Source organism: Macaca mulatta, chromosome 7 (assembly GCF_049350105.2).
Source record: "Macaca mulatta isolate MMU2019108-1 chromosome 7, T2T-MMU8v2.0, whole genome shotgun sequence".
Lineage (NCBI taxonomy): Eukaryota > Metazoa > Chordata > Mammalia > Primates > Cercopithecidae > Macaca > Macaca mulatta.
In genome coordinates, this window is record NC_133412.1 from 15554681 (window position 1) to 15580204 (window position 25524).

The following is a 25524-nucleotide window of genomic DNA, read 5'->3' on the forward strand; positions in this document are numbered from 1 at the left end:
CCCTAGCTAGACTGTAAGTTTCTGGAAAGCAGGCCTCCCTGTACCTAAAGTAGTCCTGTGGATTCTACCACCTACATATGTCTATAGTCATCTTCTTTCTAGCCCCATGAGCAGTGTCCTCATTTTTCTCCTGTATAGATGATTGCAACCACCTTTTTACTGGTCTCCAAATCTTACAGTATAGCTAGGGAGACGAGGAAAACCAAATGGAAATATTTAAATAATATAAAATGTTATACAGACATATAAAAATATAATATATAAAAATAACTGCTATTTTTCCCTTGAATGCTGACATTTTCTTTATAGCTCTCCTCCCACCTCTACCTATATTCTGACTTTGAATTATAACTATTAAACTGCACACACACACTGTCAACACAGAGGGCTGGAAGGCCCAATGTTGCATGAAAATGCAGGGTCTTAAGTTTAGTTTTGTTTAGGTTTCTAAAATTATAGTGAATTACACGGAAGCTACAACAAAATGCAAAGTTTTAAGGTCTCCTGAGTGAGTTATGTAGAAACACCAGGCTTTACGCATGCCTAATGAAGTGTAAAAAAGTCCGATTAAAAAGTGTGATGTTGCAGTGGGAAGAGGAGGGAATCTTCAGGTAAGCTAGAGAGTTGGGGGGAAAATAAGATTTTTTTTTTTTTTTTTTAGAAAAGCATAGAGATTTTACAGAAAAGAGTGAAAGCAGGGAGCAGCTGTTAAGGTCACAGTCCCCTACCAGGACTGCAGGAGCTACATGTGAGCAGTGGGCTTAATCCAGAGATGAGCAAAGACAAGGTGCTGAGTGGTCCAAGTCACAGGTCAGGAAAAAGAGGTTAAAGGAAAACAGGAATAAAAATCCTGTTTTGGGGTGGGGAACACAGAAAAAGGGCTGGAAACGGTGATGGGAGTATCCGACTTTTGCATACTTGTAAGCTGGACGAGCTTGAAGAACAAGGTTAGGAAGGGACACTGTTAAAGATAAAGGGATTACTGGCCGGGTGTGGTGGCTCACACCTGTAATCCCAGCACTTTGGGAAGCCAAGGCCTGCAGATCACTGAAGATCAAGAGTTCAAGACCAGCCTGGCCAAGATGGTGAAACCCCATCTCTACTAAAAATACAAAAATTGGCTGGGCGTGGTGGTGCACGCCTGTAATCCCAGCTACTGGGGAGGCTGAGGCAGGAGAATCATTTGAACCTGGGAGGCGGAGGTTGCAGTGAGCTGAGATCACGCCATTGCCTTCCAGCCTGGGCAACAGAGCGAGACTCCATCTCAAAATAATAATAATATTAATAATAATAAAGATAAAAGGATTATTTACAACAGGGCTTCTTAAACTTTAATGCACAGACGAATCATATGGGGATATTGTTAAAATGCAGATTCTAATTCAGGAAGGCTGGAGTGAAGCCCAAGAGCCTGAATTTCTAACAAGCTTCCAGGTGAAGCTTTGCAGCTTTGAGTGGCAAGGATACGCAATATTAAACACGAACACTTAAACATTTTTTTTTTTTTGAGACAGAGTCTCACTCTGTTGCCTAGGCTGGAGTGCAATGGCGCAATCTTGGCTCACTGCAAGTTCCGCCTCCTGGGTTCGTGCCATTCTCCTGCCTCAGCCTCCTGAGTAGCTGGGACTACAGGCGCCCACCACCACGCCTGGCCAATTTTTTGTATTTTTTGTAAAGACGGAATTTCACCGTGTTAACCAGGATGGTCTCGATCTCCTGACATTGTGATCCGCCTGCCTCGGCCTCCCAAAGTGCTGGGATTACAGATGTAAGGCACCACACCCGGCCAAAACATTTTTATATGCTGGGTGTGGTGGCTCATGCCTGTAATCCCAGAACTTTGGGAGGCCAAGACCTATGGATTGCTTGAGCTCAGGAGTTTGAGGCCAGTCTGGGCAACATGGCGAAACCCCCTCTCTACAAAATACAAAAATTAGCTGGGCATGGTAATGTGTGCCTGTAGTTCCAGCTACTTAGAGGCTGAGGTGGGAGGATTGCTTGACTCTGGGAAGTGGAGGTTGCAGTGAGCTGAGATTGTGCCACTGCACTCCAGCCTGGGCAACAGAGCAAGAAAAAAAAAAAAAAAAAAAACCTAAAACTAAACAAACAAAAACCATTTTTTTACAAAATAAATCAGTCAATGAATCTGTGCTTCCCAGTATAGACATCTTCTGTCGGTTTATCAAAGACTTATATATCAAAGACAATTATGAAATTATCCTCCCTTTTACCCTTAGTTAACGGCAATGAAGAGATAATCTACAGTGCCCCAGTTCACACCAATAATAATATATTTGAGAGCATAATCATTGTTACATGTCTATTTTAATAACAAGATAACTACTTTTTTTATTTACAGCAACACATTTGCACATTAATGTGTCTAAGAAAACAACCTGTGATGACAGAAATGTTCTATATCTAGACTGTTCAATAGGATAGCCACTAACCACTTGTGGCTATTGAGCCCTTGAAACATGGCTAGTATACCTGAGGAATAAACAGCCACATATTGCTAGTGGTTACCATGATCATCAATATCTGCTAGCATTACCCAGAGACAACCAGATGTTATTCGCCTTCTGATTGAAGTAGTCCTCCTATCAAGGCTCTAGATTGAGCAACCAATTTACAAAAGAGACTCCAGATGTCCCCAGACCCTACTCTAAGAACTGATGGTATAAAGGAAGTTATGTACCTGAGGCCCACAAAAGGCAGCTGATAACAGCCAAGGAATTTAATTCTTTCTTTATCTAAAAGTAGGATTCTCCTATTCAATCATTATCCAAAGTAATAATGACTGGAAAGTCTAGCCCACCAAATATCCCATCTTTGAGAAATTATATATAATGCTGAAACATACACACACACATGCACACCCACACACACAGAATTTTGAAGGAGAAGATGATATGGGGTTGAGCTCTAGCCATGCCTTCACTACTGTGTAACCTCTGGGACCTCTCTGATCTTCAGTTTGCAAGTCTCTTTGCAAACTGGAGTTAATAATAATACCTACTGGAAGGGCATTAGGAAGGTAAGTTCCTGAAGGGCAATGTATATTTTCAATATAATCCTATACAATGGTTAATTAGTACTCATTAAAAGGGAAGGCAATGCCATATTTAAAGGAAAATCCAAGGAACCAACCTAGAATCTTTTGTTGTACAAAATTTGTCTTACACGTGGCCTTGGATTCTTTTATGACAGGTATTTCAATCCTTCATATTTGTTGTAGTGGGACATAACTGTTAAAGAATGAGCATGCTGAAGCCATTTGGGAGAATAATGGTAAGTGCTTTATTTAGTAGTGTGGGGTCTGGTAAGCATCCTCCCTGCTAAGATTATACAGAAAATAAAGGAAATTGCAGACTGCTCATTTCCCTTGTACTCATCCTAATCTTGTGGAAACTTCCTGTAAAAGGCAGTTATAGCATTAAAAGTAAACTGATTACATACTCACCGGATACTACCAAACCAACAATTGCAGTCCTTCGGGAAAAAAGGAAAATAACATACTTATCCTTTTTACTTTGTATTAGTTTGGAAGAACATGGAAATCCTAGTGATGGAGAAGCAGACTCATGCCAGAGGCAAGGAAACTATTTAGAAACATGGTTACCACTTAGTAATTCCACTGAGAGGCAGGCCTCATTAGCCAACAGACTGGTTAAACTAAAGAAAAAAAATCATTTATTAAACAAAGTACACCATGAAAATAGGAAGTTCCCATTGATCTAGGCACACATTAACTACAGTTTTAAAATACAAAATTTTAATAACATCTGCTAAGGAGTAATGTTAAGGGTAATTTTAGAAATGGAAATAGGCACTTGTATTTTATGTGCTTTTAGAACCTCATATGTTGGCATGGCTGTCTCCTCTTTTGGCTTCTCAAGAACACAAATATCTGATGAGAGCTTCTAGTGCAAGGCACAGTGTATGTGAAATGCTAAACTGCAATAGTATTAAGTCCCAATAGGAAACCAGAGGGGATTCCTGATTTTGACTCCGGTGTCACTCAATATAGCTTCATTTGTATACATAGTCAAGGCTTTGCACCTAATAAGCCTCTATTACTTAAAACCACTGCTAAAAAGGATGCCAAGAAAATATAAAGGGCAGCCCCTACCTTCAAGTCACTAAAATTTAACTGGGAAAACAAATATAAACTCATAAAAAATGAATCAGCAAAAATAATAATTATCAACACAGGTATAAACAGCAAAGGCAAAAATAAAAGAATCTGAGAAGACCAATTCTGAATTCATAAGAAAGATGATTACTATGGGCTGAGCAATGTGCAAAAAAGAAAAGAAACTTTGAATTGGAGAGTGGCATGCCATCTGCCAGTGTCTCAGTGAGAACAGCCTACTTTTTGCCGTCCTTGAGAATAAACCCTGGTCTGATACCTACATGGAACTCAGAATCCACTTGTACCTTTCTTAACTTGGATCATATCCTATACTGACAATTACTTGGCAACTGTGCTTTTGTTCCTCCCTCTTTGACCCATGGATGCTATTGATAATTAATTACCTCTAACAGGTCATTAAATGGTTGTGGCTAATTCCTTAAGCTGAGTGCAATAATACAGTCACTTATGATAAGCAGTTATTGTGACTAGCTTCCTTCCCACAGGCCCATTTAGAAAACACAACTGAGCAAATATAAGTCTCTCTTTTCTTGCTGAGCCCGAATGTGGCCATAGAATTCTTCTTGATTAGTACCAACTGAATGGCATTGGAACTTAAGACAAAACTGTGATCTATAGTTAGCTTCTCACATCTGGCTGGATCCACCTTTCCTAACTGAACTATCCCTCTGGCCTTCACCAGTATCTGTCTAAGCTCATGGTACACCATGGACCACCCTTTTCTGTGTTTGGCTGGAACACAGCTTTCAATCAGGGATGTGCTGGGAGACAGGATGACAAAAATGGTTTCAAGGAAAGGGGGAGTAGATGATGAAGGACTAAAAAGAGCCAAGTACCTGGCATACTTACAAAAACATGGCCCCATTATAGACCTAGTGATTACAATTTCTGAGCTGGGGTCTAGGATTTTAAGTACTTGCAGTGTATTTTTAAAAAATTATTATAGAACATTTTAAATTATAAAATAGTAAAGAGAATGTGTTCATCATTCATCTATAACCAATCTTGTTTCATCTATATCCTTACCCATTCTTCCTACTCCTCACCTACAATCCACCCCTCCTCAGTGGATTATTCTGAAGCATAATGTTTCATCTGTAAATATTTTAGTACATATCTCTGAAAGGTAAGGACTTGAAGAAAATGTTGCCATAAACCAATACTTAAACAAAAATTCCTTGCTCTCATCGAATCTCCATGTTTCTCCCGTTGTCCCAAATTTAAAAATAATTACGTTACAATCCAAATAAGGTCTCACACATTGTCTTTGGTTGCTGTGTCTCTTTAGTCTTAAGGTCCAGACACCTGGATAGATCAGTCAAGACCTCCTGAGTATAGAGCAGCCAGTGATTGACAGTCAGACTAGAAGATCTCTTGGCTTTGAACAGTAGCACCATTTCTGACTGCTTCAGAGTAGAAGACTCTGAGCTCTGCCAAACCAAAGCAAATTTTTTAAAAGCTGGTAAGATCTTTAACAACTGGGTGACAGAACTACAAATGCGTTGTTGAAAGAAGGGCACAAAAGTGTCCTAGAAATGGCATAGGACCACCAAAGGCTGTGAATGGTTTGGTGATTATGTCTTGGTCGTAGAGCTGAGAGCAATCTTTAAAGCATTAATTTGGGCTATTGATCACCTCTTGCTCCCTTTATGTAAGCTGTGTGTGGAATGTGGAAGTCGCCAGCACAGTGCCTGGCTCATGACAACCAAGATTGTCCCAAAGACTGTACTGACGATTTCCGTGACACACTGGACCCTCAAACAGATGCAAATCTTCAAAAGAGAAAGGCCTTTGCAAATGACCAACTTTCCTTCTATTTAATCATAATAACTGTGATAGTTTCATTTATTGATGGCTTACTAAGGACCAGGCCATGTGTCTAGCAACTGGTAATTATTTGTTGAATGAATGAACAAGAATACTGAATGCTTTACATTTAATCCTCAGAGCACAGAGCCCCTGTCACTATTTTGCCATGGAGTTTATTACTATCTCTGACAAAATAGTAGTAAGAACTAGGACCTATTCTTACTATGAATTCTTAAATCTGTTCTAAGTAACTATGTATATTATTATCTCGTTCATCAGCACAACAGCTCTATGAGTTAAGTACTATTATCCCCATTTTATCCAGGCCCAGGGTTTCAGTAACTTGGATAAGAACACAGATTATAACTGATGGGACTTGATTGAAACTTGAGCAGCCTAACTGGTTAACCGTAGTCCTGCAAGGGGAAGAGGCCAGTATCAACACTCCCACGTATAGGTTCTTCGCAAGAATAAGTTCAAAAAGGCAGGTTTAGAGGTCATGTCCAGCACAGACCATCACCAACATTGCCCCTTTCTTTCTTAGAGTAAGGACAATGCCGCTGCTGAGGCAGGAAGCAAGTTACATAAAGAGACCTCAGAAATCAATGGGATGTTTTTTTTTGGGCACGTTGACTGGTTTAGCACCTCTGTTCATTCGTCAAACATTTATTAAACACCTGCTACGTGCAAAAAACTGTTAACAGGGCACTACTGTGCACGCTCATTCGCAGAACAACAATCCTGCGATTCCTGGAGAGGGATGGTAGGAGTGCTGCCTTGTTGCGAGGTTCTCCCAACTTCTTTTTTCCCTCGGGAATTGTTCTCTTCAATGTGGCACCAAGCGGCAACCTTCATTCTTAGGTCGCACAAACCCGAGAAGGAAGAGGAAAACACTGCACGCAGGGCGAGAAGAGACTTATATCTGGGAAGATGCGTCAGGAACTTGGGAGCGCTTGGGATTCAGTCCCCTAGGGTGGTTCATGCATAGGCTGGCTTTCTAAGTAGAGAAGAGATAATAGAATTTGCAGAGCCAGAAGCTCTGACTCCTGTGGCTGGGCTGACCTTAGGCTCCAGCCCGCAACCCCAGTAGGTTTCTGTGCAAATATCTTTTGAGATGAATGCATACATTGTCCTCTAACAATGCATTCGTGACAGCTGTCTATCCAATCGGTCCGCCTCCGTTCGGAGCAGTTCGTGCCACAGAAGCATCTCCTGCGCTATAGTTATGCAACCTCACTCGCAGCGGGAGTTATTTCCTCCGTTCTGGCTGCGCCAGATTCATGTAACACGCCTACCCTGGGCTTCAATGGAAGTCGTTCTCCATTAACAATCACTCCGGCTTTCGGAGATGAATGCCCTGACAGCATACCCCTTGCGCAGTAAGAATCCAGGCAGAGAGGCGAGGTGTTAAAACACACATACATTCTCATATTCTCTCTCTCTCTCACACTCACACACACACGTCGTGCATGCAGCTAGGGGACTGCAGCAATGCAACTAGGGGGACAGCAGGAGGAGCTCTCTTTGCACAGTCCCTGCTTCTAACCCCCACTAACTAAAGATGAACTCATGCCAGTTCCATTCTTTGCTCTGCGAGGAAAACATACACAAACACACGGCAGAAGAGAGTAGCCTCCAGATTTCCCCTCTGAGCCACACTGTCCTTCTAGCCTCTTCGTTCAAGCAACCCGGATATTCCAAGCAGAGTAACGGGGAGTAAAGCGCCACAACAATGCAACCTCCCTAGCAGCTCCCTTCGCAGCTTCCACCCCCGCCCCCTTTCGCGGCGTGCCAAGAGTTTGGAGCGCGCGCACGCACACCGAGCACGGTGCAGGGCGGTATCCCTCCGCCTCCCTCCCCCTTTCCCCGCTAAGTGGCTCGACAACGATTTGGGAAATGAAGGGAGGAGGGAACTACTTTCCTGAAACTTGCTATGCTGCAAACGACTTCGAGTTGCAGTGATTCGCCCGGAGGCCGCGGCTTTTAGTCCTACCCACACACCCTCACAGCCCGGACACCCCGCTAGGCAGCCCCACCCCGCGCCCGCTCTGGCCTCCGGGGGAAGCGAGCGGCCGGGAGAAGTCGCGAGGGACTACTTCGCCTCCTTCTCTCGCGGGCGCCCCTGGTTCGGGCAGCGGCGGCGGCGGCGGCGGAAGGAGCGGGCGGCGTGAGCGCTTCCGCCGCCCCCCTCGCGGCTCCCCTCTCTCGGGCGTGAGGAGCTGGCCCGCTGAGCTGTTGGTGGGCACCGGCTGGTGGGGAACCTGCGGCCGCTCTTGTCCTCTCCCGCCGCTTCTCGGGATCCTGCCCCCCGGACCCGGGCCCGCCCGCTCTTCTCCGGCCGGGTGGGAGCGATCGGCTCGCCTGCCCCTCGCCTCACACGCTCCCCGCCGCCCCCTCCTTCCCCCTGAGGAGGAGTCCCGGCTGGAGCGTGTCTGGAGGAATCTGCCGCCGCGGGGCCCCTAGCCCGGCTCTGCCCGCGCCTGAGGACCGACCCAGGCGCCGCCGAGGGTTGAGGGGCAGCCAGCGGCGAGGCGGGAGATGGTGGGGTGGGCTCCGGCAGGACCGCGCCGCCGCTGCCCGGAGCCTGGGCTCGGCACCCCCCCGCCGGCCCCCACCGAGCGGAGCTCTGCTTCCTCCTCGCCGCATCCCTGAGGGAAGCGCCGCCTCTGCTCCCGAGTTCTCCGCCCGCCGGCTCCTTCCTGGCCGGACCCCGCTGCGCTCCACCCCAGTGGCTGGAGGAGCTGCTCTCCAGTCAGCCTTTGCAGCCCCTCTGTTTTTCCCTTTCCACCGGGCCTCCTCGGATCCCTTGGCTGGGCACTGAGGCGGGGGGAAGAGGCTGGGGTCGCCACGGCGGAGGTTGCTGCCGCCACCCCCCTGTGGGGGTGGCCGGGGTTCCCGGCTGGGGGGGCACCGTTCTGGGTGAGGCATCCACCATGGTGAGGCCCCTGTGCCGCTGCCCCCGCGCCCCCCCGGCCGCCGCTGCCTCCTGCCCCTCGGTGCTGCTGCTGCTCCCCCGCCTGCTGTTGCTCCTCCATCTCCAGATCGGATCACGGTGAGGGAAAGATGAGCGAGGAGACGGCGACTTCTGACAACGAGTAAGCGCCTCATTGATCTCGATTGCTAATCCCCCTCCCCCAATCCGCCCTCGGCTCTCCCCCGGGCCCATCCGAGACTTGGGTGCCGGAAAGCTTGCGACCCTGGGGAGTTCGGTGCATCTTCTGGAGATAGCTGATTTCTTTGGCCATTTTTAGTGGCAGCACCCCTCCCCACCCTCCCACATTTAGTTGCTTTATTTTGGGGAAGGCTATTAAGTGTTGGGAGAGGATGGCAATTGTACGTCCATGAGATGGAATAATGTGGGTGGATGGAAGTGGAGCAGAAACTACCCCTTTGCCTGTTAGAGCCCTGTCCCGTCCATTTTCACTCACATATCAGTCACCCTACCGTCAATATCTATCCTGCTTCCTTTATAGCTGTTTCACTTGGAAACTAATGTGTGGGAGCACCTCCTGCAGCAAACTGCTCTTGAATCTTAATTCGATGAGTCAGTGACTCTTAAATACCGATTAAGCCTTCACTCTCTCCCCCCTCCCCCTTTTAAACTTATGACCTATAAGATTCTTGTAAAAAATAGGGTTAGGGAAACATTTTTAGAATTTAATAGGATTAAGGACACCTGGAGTGTGGGAGATGTTGAGCTAGAGTTTACCTTTGTGAACATTGAACGTGTCTTCATTAGGAACGGAGGAGAATTTTGAACGCTAATTTTTACCTTTCAGCTATGTGAAAACACATGATTTACGTTGATTTAACCGAATTTACATTGCTGAATATGTTGGTGATTTCATCAACTTTTAGAGCATTCTGGTTTAAGTTTTTGCTTATTTGGGCTTTCTCCTTGCTTTCCAAACGAAATACTTCGTCTTTTAAATGTTTTGCTTTAACGTTAACAGCTGCATGGAGAAATAATGGTTGGCAACACTTTTCTATTGAGAAGGGATTTAATTCCAAGCGGAATGTTAGCATCCGTTTTCTTGTAATTAGGTTCAACTTTTGTTTATCTTTGGAGGGTTGGAAAGAGTTAAGTGAGTTAGGACTTAGTCCTTTGGATGCATGCCTTTAAATACAGTGCATTACTAAAGTCAGACGTTTTCGAAAGAACTTTATAAAGTCTAGTGCCGAGTCCTGTTTAACGTAAAATAGCTAGAGAAAGGCCAAGCAACATTTCCTCCCCCCTTACTCCCTCCCCACCCCAAAACACACGCTTCTGCTGAGCGGGTCGTAGAAGGAGGTACACTGCTGCAGTGTCAGTGCAGTGTAGAAGCAGAAGTGGCAGCCATGTTCTCTCTCTTTTTGTGAATCGCCCTCATTTGCATAGCACACTCTTCATTCATAAAAAAAATAATTAAACATCCATCACCTTGGACATCTTGAAAGGATTTCCCAGGAAAAAAAATTCGCGACTTGTTTGTCTGTGTGTAGATTTTAGAGTTCAGAAGGTAAGAAGAACGTGAAATTTTAGGTTAAATTTAAAAACACACACACACACACAAACAACTACCCCTGTTCTGAGAATGTTGACACAGTTATGTGGGAAATATCAGTTCGGGGAGGTGCTGGGATCACGTGATCGCCTCCATTCATAAAATACCTGGCTGTCCATTCACAGTGCAGTACAGTGTCTCCCTGCCTTCTGCAGATTAGATCTACTTTGAGGGAGATCAAGAAGTCTATTTCAGATAATGGTTATTTAGGAGAAAAGCTGCTAAGAACGCTGAACGGAATGACGGTAACTTTTATTGGTATCTTTCAAACAAATAGTTTGGATCAAAAATGTTAAGTTTTCTTTTAGAGATGGGAAAAGACTTCTTACCAGTTGAATTTTTTTCTTAAAGCAGTTAATAGCTCCTTGTTTCCTTCTTGTTGCAGCTAATAAAAAAAGCAGATGATGGAATGTGAATTCACACATGTAAAATATATTTTTTCTAAATGGCCGTTTTTTAAATACTTGCCATAAATAACGTGAGAACACATATTTTTTTGTGTGTGTGTAGTGATAGTGCATTCTACTGCTGTTAAAATAAACTGAGAAAATACTCCCAGTGATTTAATCCCCAAGATGTCGGTATTTGAAACACCGAATGGTAATCTTCAGTGGGAGAGTTGCTTTAAATATATTTTTTTAAATCCAAATGTACTTAGAATGGGACACCTTGGAAATTACCTCACTCACCCAGACTTTTAAAATCGTTTTTTCACAGATTTATCCTGCTTTATTAATAAATTATTCCCTAGGAGCTTTGTAATACTTTTAAGTTTGGGTAGGGCGATAATAATATTTAGCATAATATTTTGGTTAACTCTTCATGGGAACAAAATCTTGGGGGTTTTACTTTAAAAAACTCTATTATATTAGAAAATAATGTGTTCTTCTGATAATCAGTTTTACTAGAGCCAGCAATTTTGTTTGCTTGTGCATTAGATAAACCACAGAGTGAACTTATTTGGAATATAGCTTATAATATGGTAATTTATATCTCATCTTTAATAGGTGAACTAATGTTTTGAAATGGAAATTTATTATTTATAGTCATATATTATGAAGAAAGATATGTATCATGGCAGAAGCCATTAAGGCCTTAGCACAGTTTAAAACTGCCCTGTAACATGGATTTTATTTGGGCCTTACATTATTTTCCCCTTTTCTCTTTTTTAAAGCTATTGCTCATAGGGATTTAATTACAGTAGGGACTGTTCTTAGCATTCTTTTGTTTCTTTTTCACCTGATTTCAACCTTCAAGAAAAGTGAAACTAACCAGTTTCTTGGGAAACCATTAACCCTTTCTAAATAGCCATTGTGGTAAAATCCAGTAAGGCCTCATTCTGAAATCCTCTAGTACATGCTCTATTATTTGAAATTAAAGTTCTGTATAGAGAAGTGGATAACTCCTAGGCTGACTGTGAGAATATATTTAATCAAGAATTAGTGGGGGATCTGTTATGTGTAAGGATTTGCTTTAATACCAGACCAAATAAGGAAGAAATAAATTAGAATAGAGTAAAGCATTTCTTAGATGGTTTCACATTTATGTTTAAATATCTTACTTTTCAAAAATGGCAAATAAATGTACTCTAGAGCGAAACAGTTTGTGTTATAAATAGTAGAGGAAATAGCCACATAAATGTTTGTTTTGTAGGTAATTTGCCCAGAGATTGTTTAATACTCCAGTCAAATGTTTCCGATAGATACAACTGTACCATATTTTACATTATTAGCCTTCTAAATAGAGTTTTAAACATTTAAAGGCATATTATATAATACTTAGTTTTTGTCCTTTGGTATTGAGTGTATGTAGCACTACATGTCCTTTTGTCAATTTGGCCAAAACATTTGGAGAAGTGAAGTAGCTGAAATAATAAGCATTTTGCTTATTAGGCTCACATTAGCCAGAAACACTTGCTATGTCAGTATTCGGTTTTCTAATAGCAAGTTGGGATTATATTAGATTTTGGAATTAGGTTAATTAGAATTAGAACATGTATGATAAACGTGCTATGTTGTAATCTGAGTTTGAACCATTTTTCCATAAATAGCAAATTTTTGTGGTTATATCATTTAGTGCCTCATTAAAAAATATACCCAGTGGTGAGTTATTTTTGATGGTAAGTGTAAATAAACATATGTTCACCCCATACATTTTACATGTGCATATGTGTGTACACACATACACACACATATATATATAAAATTGGAAAACGTTTTAGAAATAAATGGAAGCATTGGAAAGCTGTGTATATACATCTAATGTTTGTTTATATAGATGTGATGTATACATAATATAAAAATTTGCTTATTCAGTTGACCAATGTAAAAATCAGTTAAATGACTGCATACTTGCTTCAACTTAATTTCCCTCTGCTTTCTCACTTAAAAGTTTATGATCCTGAATTATATATTTTAAACATATTATGATACCATACCTAGAATTCCTCTCCTTACAAACTTTCGTAAATTCGTCATTTTTCCCCAGAAGACCTTCTCTCTTACCCTCTTTCAACACTCTCTCCCTCTATGTTGCCTCTGTACTTTGTACATATGTATATTAGTTTTAAATTCATTTAATATTGTGATTATTTACTTATTTCTATGACCGCTATTCTGTAATCCCCCACTTTTGTTTGTATGCCTAGCACAGTGCTTGATGGCAAATGCTCTACAAATGTGGTTGAATTAATGGAGCCATATTACCTCACTTTTTTTGTTTTCTCTGAATTTGTACATTTGAGATCATTAGCTGTGTTAGAAAAATAGGCTGAAAAAGAGTATGGGAAAAAGAAATTATTACCTGTTTAAGAAGGCTTACCGTATTTTTTTTAAGAAAAGACCAAAATTGGCCTGATTTTTGACATGTTTTGTTTCTGCAAGTTTGAGAAATAACTTAGATCAGGCTTAAAACTGTCCTAAATGCTGTTGGGATGTTTGGATGTGCTGGGCCTCTGAGTTATGTGGTGTATCTGAAGACCCGTGTTATATCTACAAGAAGGTAGACGTTTGTGTCTCTGTCTTTTTTGGCATAGGAAGCCCAACATTTAGGAATATGTATCTCCAGCTATTTATCAGTTTTAAGTTCTTTAAATTGCTCTCTCTTTCCATGGTTCCACATTAGTGCCAAGGGTGAGGAACTGACTAGGGATAAAGAAGTGAAATTGATCAGGAAAGGGTAAACAGCAGCAGATTCCCTGGTTTTATACTGCAGCTGTTGGTGACTGAGAAGTGCCTAAGGGGAAAGTGTAACAATTTAGCCTTTTCTGTTGTATAACTTGAACTTGACTAGTCTTACCCAGTCTGGGGAAATGATTGGTAAAGACAAGCCTGCTTTTCTTCTCCATCTTTCAGTAGGAACTGGAACAACATTAAAAATGCCAATTTAAAAAATGCTTCACCCCATGTAAGAGTAGTAGTTTATTTCAGATAATGTACAAAATGATTTCTAAAGTGAATAATAATTTATTTGCAATTCTACTATTAAATAACAGATGTTAACATTTTGGTATACATGGAAACCTTTCTTATGTTGGTGATGAAACATACTCATTTATTAGATTTTTACTGTGTGCCAAGCACTTGCTTTATCAAAGCATTATGTAGTTTATGTAGCTATATATATGTGTTCATTCGCAGTGGAATGGAATTGCACAGTGGGTACAATTGTAGCTTAATGTGATATTTTCTTAAGTGGTTAAATATTCTGGAATATAATTTTTAGTGGCTACATTATGTTCAGTGTATGATATACGTTAGTTTTAATCAGTCCGCTGTTGTTGGGTATCTTAGTTATTTTTGAACAATATTGCATACCATCCTGAGTTCTGTCTTCATCCATATCTCTTACTTTTCCCTTGAGATAGTCTAAGAATGGAGTTAAAAGAGAGACAAATATTTAATTTTATTCTTTCTGCTAAATTGCCCACTAGAAAATAAGTATTTAGTATATGAGAGTGCTTACACTTTGAAATGTCTGCACAGTTGTCTGATTTTTCTTTGCCAATTTTGAAGGTGGAAAATGAAGTCTTATTTTTTAAATGTGCTTTATGGTAAAATAAAATTGATTTAAAAACGTATTAGGCTGTTTTGGGGTAACTGGAATGTCTTTAAATATTATAAATAGAATTTAAGTGCTCATGTAAAAGCCATTTGTACATCGTTTATTTAACTCTTACCATCTTCTATGCAGTATGGTATAGTCTAAAGAATACTGGACTTGAAATTGGTAGATGCATTTCTTTTGTAGCTATTTTTAATTTATTCTCTAATCATGTACTCTGTAGACCTCAGTTTGCTGATTTGTAAATTAAAGAATTTGGACTAAGCATCATATGGGCTCTTCCTTTGTTGATGGTGTATGATTTAGACTTTAATTTTATTATATTGTTATTTTTGACATACTTAAACGAAATACTTAAGAGTAGAAGTGGTAGGATGATGAGGTAAAAGCATGCATTTTGAACAGTTAAGATGCAAAATTTGGAAACAATTGGTATATTAATAATCTTTCAAGACTTATGTTGGGCTTAATAGCCATGTATCTTTGATGACACAAAATTTTGTATTACTCGATTTTGTTTTTTATTTATCAATTTTTTAAAGAGGCGGGGTCTTGCAGTGTTGTCCAGGCTGGAGCGCAGTATAGTGGTATGATCATAGCTCCCTGCAGCTTGAACTGCTGGGCTCAAGTGATCTCCCACCCACACCTCTTGAGTAGCTAGGACGACAGGTGCCCCACTACACCTGGCTAATTGTTAAAATTTTTTGTGGTGATGGGGTTCTGCCCAGGCTGGTCTCAAATTCCTTGGCTCAAGTGATCCTCTTGCCTTGGCCTCTCAAAGGGCTGAGATTACTGGCATGAGCCACCATGCACAGCCCTCATTTTAAAAAAGAGAAAAATGTATGGCCTCCATCTGTGGATGAATAAGTAAACAAAAGGCTATTGGGCTTAAACACCAACTTGATTAGTTCTACAAGGAATATGCTAACAAGATACCAGTCTTTATGCTTTACTTACAAAAGTAAACCTTTTTACTAGGTCCTTTATACAAATCAATAATCTAACACTAAGGGATAACAGTATATTAGTTTAAGAAGTTAACTCAGGTAATGAATTTTGTTATTCTTTAATGTTTAGATTTATGATAAGTATTGTGTCATAGCTGCATCTCAGAATCCAGAACCAAAATTATTACATATCTGTGAGATTGTTTTTTTGCGGTACTCAGAATGAAAAACAGTTCATTAATAATGAATTTTACGCTAAGGCGTTAATGTTGCTATAGACAAAGCGTTCTTAAAATTCATAGTCTTTGTGGGCTTGAAGGAAAATGTGACATTATTCTTACTAATCTCTAACTGAAATATGTTAACATTCATAAATTAAAGGAAATGTTAACAAGCCATGACAGTATTAGAGATACTTGTGACAGCAAATGTATTAGTTTTAGTTTTCATGGCCGCTGTAACAAAGTACTACAAATTGGGTGGCTTAAAAAACAACAAATTTATCCTCTCACAAATACTAAAGGTCCAAAATCATGGAGTTGGCAGGGCCATGTTCCCTCTAAAACCAGTAGGGGAATTGTTTCTTTTGTCCTCCTTGCTTCTGGTGGTGGTTGGGAATCTTTCACATTCCTGAGCCTGAAGCTGCATAACTCCATGTCTTCATCATCACATAGCGGTGTTCTCCCTGTGTGTGTCTATCTTCATTTGAATGACACCAGTTATTGGATTAGGAGCCCACCCTACTGTAGTATGACCTCATCTTAACTAAGAAGGTCATGGGGCTAGGACTTCAACATGTATTTTGGAGGAGACACAGTTCAACCCATAACACCAATAGAAACTACAGATTTTTTTTTTTTTTTTTTTTTTTTTGAGACAGAGTCTCGCTCTGTCGCCCAGGCTGGAGTGCAGTGGCCGGATCTCAGCTCACTGCACGCTCCGTCTCCCGGGTTTAGGCCATTCTCCTGCCTCAGCCTCCCAAGTAGCTGGGACTACAGGCGCCTGCCACCTCGCCCGGCTAGTTTTGTGTATTTTTTAGTAGAGACGGGGTTTCACCGTGTTAGCCAAGATGGTCTCGATCTCCTGACCTCGCGATCCGCCCGTCTCAGCCTCCCAAAGTGCTGGGATTACAGGCTTGAGCCACCGCGCCCGGCCCAGATTTTTTTTTTTATAGCACAATTGCTGTTAGCTGTTACAGCTATCTTGAAATACCATTTATAGTCATCACTAATTTGAAATTATTATAGTTATTAAACCTATTGCTAGAGCATATATTTTAAAGTGTTAATAAGGAACCACATTATTACTGTATCAAAATGAAAAATATTTTGGTCCCTATGTCAATATAATTAATTTCTTTTGTAATACTATATATGTTGTTTTAGGCCCCTAATATTGTTCTGAGAAAGGGGTCATAAGCTTTACCAGACTGCCAAAAACATCCATGACCGAAAAGGTTAAAATCTTCTGCAATGGACAGAAGCCCAGAAGCCTGAACCCAAAGATAGAAATATAAAATAGGAAGAGTAAGAAACATGAGGATAAGATGAATAACTTCAACATACAGCTAACAGTTCCAAAAGAATAGAATAGAGGAGAGGAAATACTGCAAAATAGTGGCTGCAGATTTTTAAGAAATAGCAACTCAAACCTCACTCAGTGAATTAAAACAAAACAAAGCCTCACAGTCAAATGGGGTTTATCTTGAGGATGTAAGAATGGATCAACATGAGGAAAGCAGTGCATTTTATCACATTAGAAGATTAATGGAGAGAAATGATATGATCTTAATAAATGCCAGAAATGTCATTTAATCTCTGCCCATAATAAAGTCAATGTTCATAAATATAGAGACAAATTATTTTTCTGCTCTCTAGAATTTTAGGTTTTTAATTTTTCTTATTTAAAACAAGGGTGTGGGATTTACTCGACTTTAGGGTTTTAGTCCAAGAGTTCTAGAATCATAACTGATTTTTTTTTTTTGTATTTCTGAATTAATATATCATTTCTGTTACTGAGATGTAGGATTGACTGGTGAAAATTGCCTTGTGTCTGAAATTTCTGAGTTACCTTGCAAGGCATTTCTTTCTGTGTTTGGAGAGCAAATAATAACCTTTAGTAAATTAAAGAGTAATTGGAATTAAATTTTAGTCTAATATCAGTTTAATAATTTTATGTCTAAATTTTATCTATATAACAGGAGTCATAATTTGGATAAAGGCCATTATGAACCTGGAATGTGGAATGTAATTCTTTTTCCTGGTAGTATTTAGTGATACCATTGCATGTGATTAAACACATTTTACTTGAGCTGTTCACATGGTTAGGAATTACATTTACAAATACACAGTGTTTTTAAATGACTTCTGTGTATTAGCATCCTGTAGCAGGATTACCAAAAATTTAGATAAAATTTAGTGAGTTGTGTCTTTTCTGATGCCACTTTTTCAAAGTTACTGTAACTTTTACCACTTCAGAGTGTTTTATTAACCTCAGCACAGTCATTAAACTTTTTTTTTTTAACTGTTTTATTGTGTTATTTTTATACTGTGAGATTGGAATTGGGGAGTTCTGGGGTTTCCCCCCTTAATATGTAAAAGCATTATTAAATACTTCAGAATTTTAGTTGCTGGATTATATATATTGACTTTTTACACTTTCAGGATAGATTTGAACAGGGACCATTAGTAACTTTTTCCCAAAGAAATTCAGTTCAGTGGCATTTGAATGAGTGCTTACTAGGCACTTGACTTTTGCCTTAACTTTGGAGATACAAAGATAAGTAAAACTTTAAAATTGCTATCACAGTCTAACAAGGGAAATAGATACTTCTGAAATGTGATGGGTGTTCTGGTTATAAAGTTCTTCAAGGCTCAAGGAGAAAATGATTCTACCTGGGAGTGGATGGCAGGATGGTGACTGTGTGTAAAGGAAGGCTTCAGAAAAGAAGTGGCATTTTAGGAGTCAGCCAAGAATGAGAGCATGGAAAGGGGGAAGGGTATTCCAACCAGGAAGAGAGGGGGCAGAAGACAAGCATAGAAAGAAGGCAAAGTTGGAGAAAAGGCAACACCGTTTTGGATACAGTTGTTTGGAGGAGTTGTGAGGGGATAAGGAAAGTGTTAAGGGACCAGATTGTGAGTAGTATAGATTTGTGCTTACCTGTGTATCACCAACTGTGGGGCAAGGGGTGGTTGCTAGGCCTAAAATATGAGACACAAGATGAGCATGGCAGAAGCCCCTGGAAATCAGTTTTTCTTGAAAAGTTGAGGAATATTTATCTGACTGATTAGTAATAAGATGAATTTTGAACAGCGTTCCCATTAATTTTATAGATGAAACACTCAAGAGTTCAAAGAAAATTTGTTCTTTGAGCTACCCTCCCTCTTCACCACAACTGTCTTCAGTCAGTAAGCATACTTAATGAGAGGCACCAGGTGAAGTTTTCATCATGTAGGCAGTGGGGAATCAGTATTTTAAGTGAGGGAATGATAATCCAATTTGTGTAAAGCAGGGCTTGTTAGGACAGTTGATTGGAGGCGGAAGAAAATGAACTTCAGTTGATGAGGAAGATGTACTAAGGCAACAAAACAGAGCTGGGAGAAGAGCATTTGGAACTATTGGGGATTCATATGAGAAAAAATTAAAATGGCCAACGATTATTTGACTGAATGTGAAGGAAGGAGTAGGAAGGTTGTGGGATGACTTGAACATTTTAAATTTAGGCTGCTATAATGCTTTTAAATGAAAGTGGGAATAGAGGTGGACCCGGTTTTTTAAATGGGAAAATAACCCCATAATTTTCATCTTTTTTAGTCTGGGCGCTTACTGGATGTCAAGATAGAAAGTGTCCAACAAGGCGCTTTAACTATAGGTTGAGTTCTCAAAAAGGTTAAGAGCGTGGAGTTATAGTGACATCTTCAGCATACGTAGTAGTTGAGGCCAGTGGAAAATTTCCCACGGAGAATATTAAGTAATAATGGAAAGATGACAGATGAGAAACAGCAGTGTTTTTAAGGGAGAGCAGAAGAAAGAAGAGACACCAAAAGATGGAAGTGGCTTAAGTGGTAGGAGAGCTCTGAGAGGAAAGTATTTTAGAAGCCAAGGGAAAAAGGAGTAGTAAGAAAGTGTTAGATATCGCAGAAAAATTATATTGGTGATTTCTAAGACAAGGATTTAATTGTTAGGATGTCACTGACCTTTGTGGGAGTAATGATGGGGACAGAAATCAGGTTTTGCTATAGGTTAAGGGTGTCCAATCTTTTGGCTTCCCTGGTCTGCTTTGGAAGAAGAATTGTCTTGGGCCACCCATGAAATTCACTAACACTAAAGGTAGCGGATGAGCTAGAAAAACTCAATGTTATAAGAAAGTGTACAGATTTGGGTTGGGCTGCATTCATAGCCGTCCTGCATGCGGCCCATGGGCCGTGGGTTGGATGAGCTTGCTGTAGATTAAAGAGAAAGTAAGAGCTGGAGCAGAGAAGTCACAGAGTGGATGCAGTCATTTAGGGCAAAGTTAGTAGTTGAAGTTATTTGTTGACTGATGTCAGTAGTGGAGAGGAAGAGAAAGAAAGACTTCAGGAATGGTGTAATTGATGGAGCAAGGCCTAGCACAGCCTATCAAATTGTTTAACTGGTAGTCAGACACTGTTAGGTTTAATCCTTGTAGAGATCATATGAGCTGAGTATCCATAGTCTACAGATGAAGATATCTGAGACTCATGAAAGGTTTAGTAATTTGCCATGGCCACACAAGAGAGTAAAGTGGTAGAACTGAGATTCAAATTGCACAGTATTTATACCACACTGTATGTCATATACTTTATTGACAGACTAGATTTTAAAGAAAAAATTAGCTTGAATTGGTAGATTGACACATAGAATTGACAGCTGTTTTGAAGAACTGAAAGTTTTGGTAAAGTTAAAGAGCATGTAGAGTGTAAATGGGGAAAATGGAAAGACACAGATTTTGATCATAGAACAATGGCTCCAGAGTGATGACATGTAAGGGAAGATTAAAGTAGAAACAGGGATGAAGGTTGTTGGAGAGGCCAGGATCTGCTAAATTTCTTTTTTTTTTTTTTTTTAAGAAGTAAACAGTATGGATGTTTGGATAGCTTAGGGTGGTATCAGGAGTTGAGGTGGAGAGAAATCCTAAGCCAGTGCCAGTGTATTTAATGAGTGTGGGCTGAGTGACTTAGAGTGCTAGTATCACTGTTGCCACCTCCCTCTGCAATCAAAAGAGACAGGGGTAAGGATTTTGGAGTTGGAGGTTGAAGAAAAGCGTATTGGGGAAGAGGATAAGGAAAGGGAAGGGTTTAGCTGGGAAGATTTGAGAGTATTAGCAATGATAGGATGTCATGTAATAATGGTCCTATCAGGAACGAGTGATTCTGAGAATTAGGAAGCAGAGGGGAAGAGAGACATGTAAATAAACTATTCAAATTAAGGTCTTGTTAAGAACTTTACGTTTTTATGAGAGGCAAACCAAGATGTTGACTGTATCAGCAGGGTTTTATCCACATAAATTATATTGTCATTTAGGGGATTTTGTAGCCTTTGGGTACTCCATTCTTAATGTGGTTAGAGAAGTCCTTTCAAATAAAAATTTAGTAATTTAAATTTTACAGTTAACCTGTTGTTCACAACTAACATAATCCTGGGGTTACTGCTGACTGTAGCATTAAGACATTGGCAAATAACATAACCTGTCTTTGTGCTTGCTTTTTCATCTATAAAGCCAGGATAATATGCCCCTGCTTCAGAGGGATACAACCTCTGAATGTAACCTCTCTCCCTACAAGAACATCTTTGATTAGAGATAAAAGAATATTAAACAGAACTTTTAGTTCTTGAGAAGGAAAGTACTCTGTTTATAAAATAATCAGTGTTCATTTTCATTTAGCCTGAAGGTGGGGTTGCTTTTTAAAAAGGATTATTAACCTGCTTAGAAAAATTGTGTTTCATTTTAAATGTTAGAAAGCAACTTTTCAGAAAAACTTAAAATCTAAACATTCCAAAATCAGAAAAATAATTTATATTGTGAAAATTTTCTTCCATGTTCTGGGCAAAGACTGAAGAGGAAGATGTAACCAGTCTTGAGTAGGTTAATAAGAGAAACAACTAGCTCTAGCTAGTTTTTTGTTTAATTTTTAATACAACTATTTAGTTATAAAAGGAGTATATTTCTAGAACTTATTAAAATAATTTTAATACCTGAGCACAGTTTGGAAGTCTAACTAGATTTAGTGTCTTGCCATCATTTTTAATGGAAAAAAAAATCTTTCTTACAGTTCAGTCCAGGAACTTTTTCAAATATTGTTGTATGGCAAGCAGAAATCTATTTTTGTGGGAGAGAATGGGAGAGGAAGATTTTTCAGCTTAGGGAAATTATTAAATTATTAAAGGTTTAGAATTTAATTTTTTTGCAACTGTAATTAAACTAAGATTCCTACTAGATGGATGCACTAGTTCTGCCACCTAGAAATTCATTGTTCTTGATTTAGTCTGTTAACTTTAATTTGGACAGCTGATGGTCTGTAAGCTCATGTTTAGTTAAGTTTTATGGTCATTAACAACTAAAGCAAAAATACATTTACATTTTGCTTTAGCCTGTTGTTTAGTCCTAGTATTCTGAAAAAACTGTGTAATTTGTTAATTCAAAAATAATTGCCTTGGACACATAATCACAAACTTGGTTTAGGAATGAGTTATGTGTGAATCAAAATCTTAAATGAGCATAAATCAGGAACCTAAAAATATGATGAAGAATGCACCTACTTTTTCTTTTGCTGAAGGTTATTGGATCCAAAAATGAAACTTAATTAACTTAGTGACAGTTAAGAACATCTAACAGCCCCAAATGATGTATCAAATTAGGGCCAGGCACCGTGGCTGATGCCTGTAATCCTAGCACTTTAGGAGGCTGAGGTGGGCAGGTTGCCTGTGCTCAGGAGATGGAGACCAGCCTGGGCAACATGGCAAAACCCTTTCTCTACTGAAAATACAAAAAATTAGCCAGGCGTGGTGGCGCATGCCTGTAGTCCCAGCTGCTCAGGAGGCTGAGGCATGAGAAACGCCTGAACCCGGGAAGCTGAGGTTGCAGTAAGCCAAGATCGTGCCACTGCACTCCAGTCTGGGCAACAGAGTGAGACTCTGTCTCCAAAATAACTAACTAACTAACTAACTAACTAACTAACTAAACTAAAGTAAAATAAATCAGAATATTCTTCAACTTTGTACTATCATTTTTAAAGAGAAGAAAGTGGCGAGAGATGAATGAGACAGACTAGCTTCTAGCCACCTTAGTTTTCCTTAGCAGTGTTTCCTGGTCTCGATACTTGAAGAGCAAGCAAACTTAGCTTCTAAGTGAGCCAAAAAGAAAAAAAAAAATTATCGGATGTTGTATAGACTCTACTGCTTTTGAGTTTGAACTGTGTTTTGTGTACTAGGCCCTAGCATATAGCATATAAGAAGGATAATTTGACTTACAATTACTGGCTAATATCAGATCATCCAATTTTTGCATTTACCCTATCTCAGATTTAGTCAGGTGGTATAAGGAAAAGAATGAAAGTAAGCTAAAACCCTTTAGGAAGACAATGAGCAATAATTACATCAAAAGAAATCAACTAAAAACCCAGCATAGCTTTCAATTGCATCTAGTTCCATACACATTTTTGCTTGTGTACATACGCATATTATTTACCTGATTAAGTATATCACCTGATATACTTAATATAAAGATTTAGGCATATGTATAGTCTTTAAATAATCATTTTAGTACCTGTAATATTTCACAGTTTTACCAAAAGTTTACCTACTTGTTATCTCTTTAAAGAACACTTTAGGTTTGTAGCTCTTTGCTATTACAAATAACATTTTTTATAAGCATCATTTTGCATGTAAATATTTTCTTCTGTTTAATTTCTTAAGATAAATTTACAGGAGTGGGATAACTGTGTCAAAGAGTACAAGTGGTTTTATAAAATTCTTAGTATCAATTACCACTTCTGAAAATTCACATTTTTTTCTATTGTAGATTATTTGTAATGATATTTGTTCTCAAATTTCTTAGATTCCATTTTTGTTCTTTGGTACCTTGTGGTTTTATGTAGCTCTCAGTACATAATTAAATGAGCTCGTATCTAACAGCATTGGCCTAAAATCATTTGATGCATTTAGTCTGCATAACAACCATTTAAGTGTTTGTTATATTGTTACTACTACAAGTTATAAAGCCGAGGAAACTGAGGTGCGGGAAAGTTAAATGACTTGGCAAAGTTTACATACTTGGTGAAGTCTTACGATTCCAGAGCCTATGCTCTAAAACAATGGTTTTTAGACTTTTTGACTGCGTCACAGTAACAAGTACATTCTGCATTTTGACATTAGCAGTGTTCATACACACACGTATGCCCATAGGATATACTTATGAAAAGATGTAGTGTTTAAAAAGCTTTCCATCTTTTCCTAATACAAATAATTAAAAACATTTCATATTGGGAAAACAACTGTCCCAGTGATTAGAATTCAGTGTTCACATAAATCTGAGTTAGTTTACTAGATTTAGAAATAATTATATACTTATAAAAGATTGATTTGCAATACATTGCCATATCATTTGGAGCACTTCAGTGAAGACATCTGAAAAAGCAATGATGTAATAACATTTGCTATCTCTTCTCTAGCCACAGCAATTCAATTCTGAATTCTTCTGCAATCTCTCACAGCTCAGCCTTGAAACCCACTCTTGTGAGTGTCCTATGCCTTTTAGTATTATCTCTTATTTTCATGAAATAAGCTAAACATAAATGTGAATCTTCACTACCAACAAGGAGATACATCCTTAGAGGAGAACGACATCCCAAATCACAGTAGTTTAGAGCGGGGACTTTTTCAATGACAGTGGGTCTCCATCAGCATTATCTTTTCATGTAGAATGGAATAGAGTACCAAAGTCAGCCTGTGTGCTGTTACAGTAAATCCTGTTGTTTTGTGAAAAGTTATGTGTGTGCATGATACACTTGCCCTAGTGACTACCAATCATCCCCAAACAAATTCACAAGGATGTTGAGACCATGTAGGGGGCAGGGGAATAGACTAAACATTTAAAAGTAACCAGAGTATAGTAAACGATAAATCATCATACAGGACCTATCATTTAAAAAGATACTGTTAATACTCTGTTATTTGAGCATACTTTCCTTATTGCTTTATGTTAATGAAAGTAAGGTAATTAAAAGATTTTTCACAGGCTGTGTTAAAAGTTTATGGCTTCAGTCTCTTAACCTTGTTTTCTAAGTTTTTAAGTTTTTACTGTTGGTTCCTTAATAGTAACTGTATCATCTTAGTTGGAGAGGGATTCTTGTCTACCTTAGTACATTTTCAGTCTTTGAAATCATCAGATTATAAAGGAGTTGTAGAAACAGAAATCATATTTATAGTACTAACCTTTTTTTGTTTTGTTTTGTTTTTTTTGAGACGGAGTCTGGCTCTGTAGCCCAGGCTGGAGTGCAGTGGCGCGATCTCGGCTACTGCAAGCTCCCGCCTCCCAGGTTCATGCCATTCCCCTGCCTCAGCCTCCGGAGTAGCTGGGACGAAGGCACCCGCCACCATGCCCGGCTAATTTTTCTTGTATTTTTAGTAGAGGCGGCGTTTCACCGTGTGTTAGCCAGGATGGTCTGGATCTCCTGACCTTGTGATCCGCCCACCTGGGCCTCCCAAAGTGCTGGGATTCCAGGTGTGAGCCACTGCGCCAGGCCGGTATTTTTAAGAGACAGGGTCTCTCACTTTGTTACACAGGCTGGAGTGCAGTGGCACAATCACAGCACACTAACCTTGAACTGTTGGGCTCAAGTGATTCATCTGTCTCAGCCTCCTGAGTAGCTTGGACTACAGGTGCCTGCCGCCATGCCCAGCTAATTTTTAAATGTTTTGTAGAGACAGGGTCTTGATTTGTTGGCCGGCCAGGCTGGTCTGAACTCCTGAGCTCAAGTGGTCCTCCCAC

General features: G+C 39.7%; 1 protein-coding gene across 2 annotated transcripts in view; it reads left to right on the plus strand.

Moving 5' to 3' along the window:
- The first annotated feature begins 8727 nt into the window (after positions 1 to 8727).
- The window catches only part of SPRED1 (sprouty related EVH1 domain containing 1), a 100342-nt gene continuing 83545 nt past the window's right edge, over positions 8728 to 25524 (plus strand). The window contains exon 1 of one of the 2 annotated variants that reach the window (NM_001204360.1): positions 8728 to 9060. In NM_001204360.1, the coding sequence (NP_001191289.1) occupies positions 9029 to 9060 (32 nt within the window). In that variant the 5' untranslated portion in view covers positions 8728 to 9028. Of the gene's footprint in view, positions 9061 to 10633; positions 10755 to 25524 lie in introns of those variants that run through there. The other variant, XM_077937621.1, reaches the window with a different exon arrangement.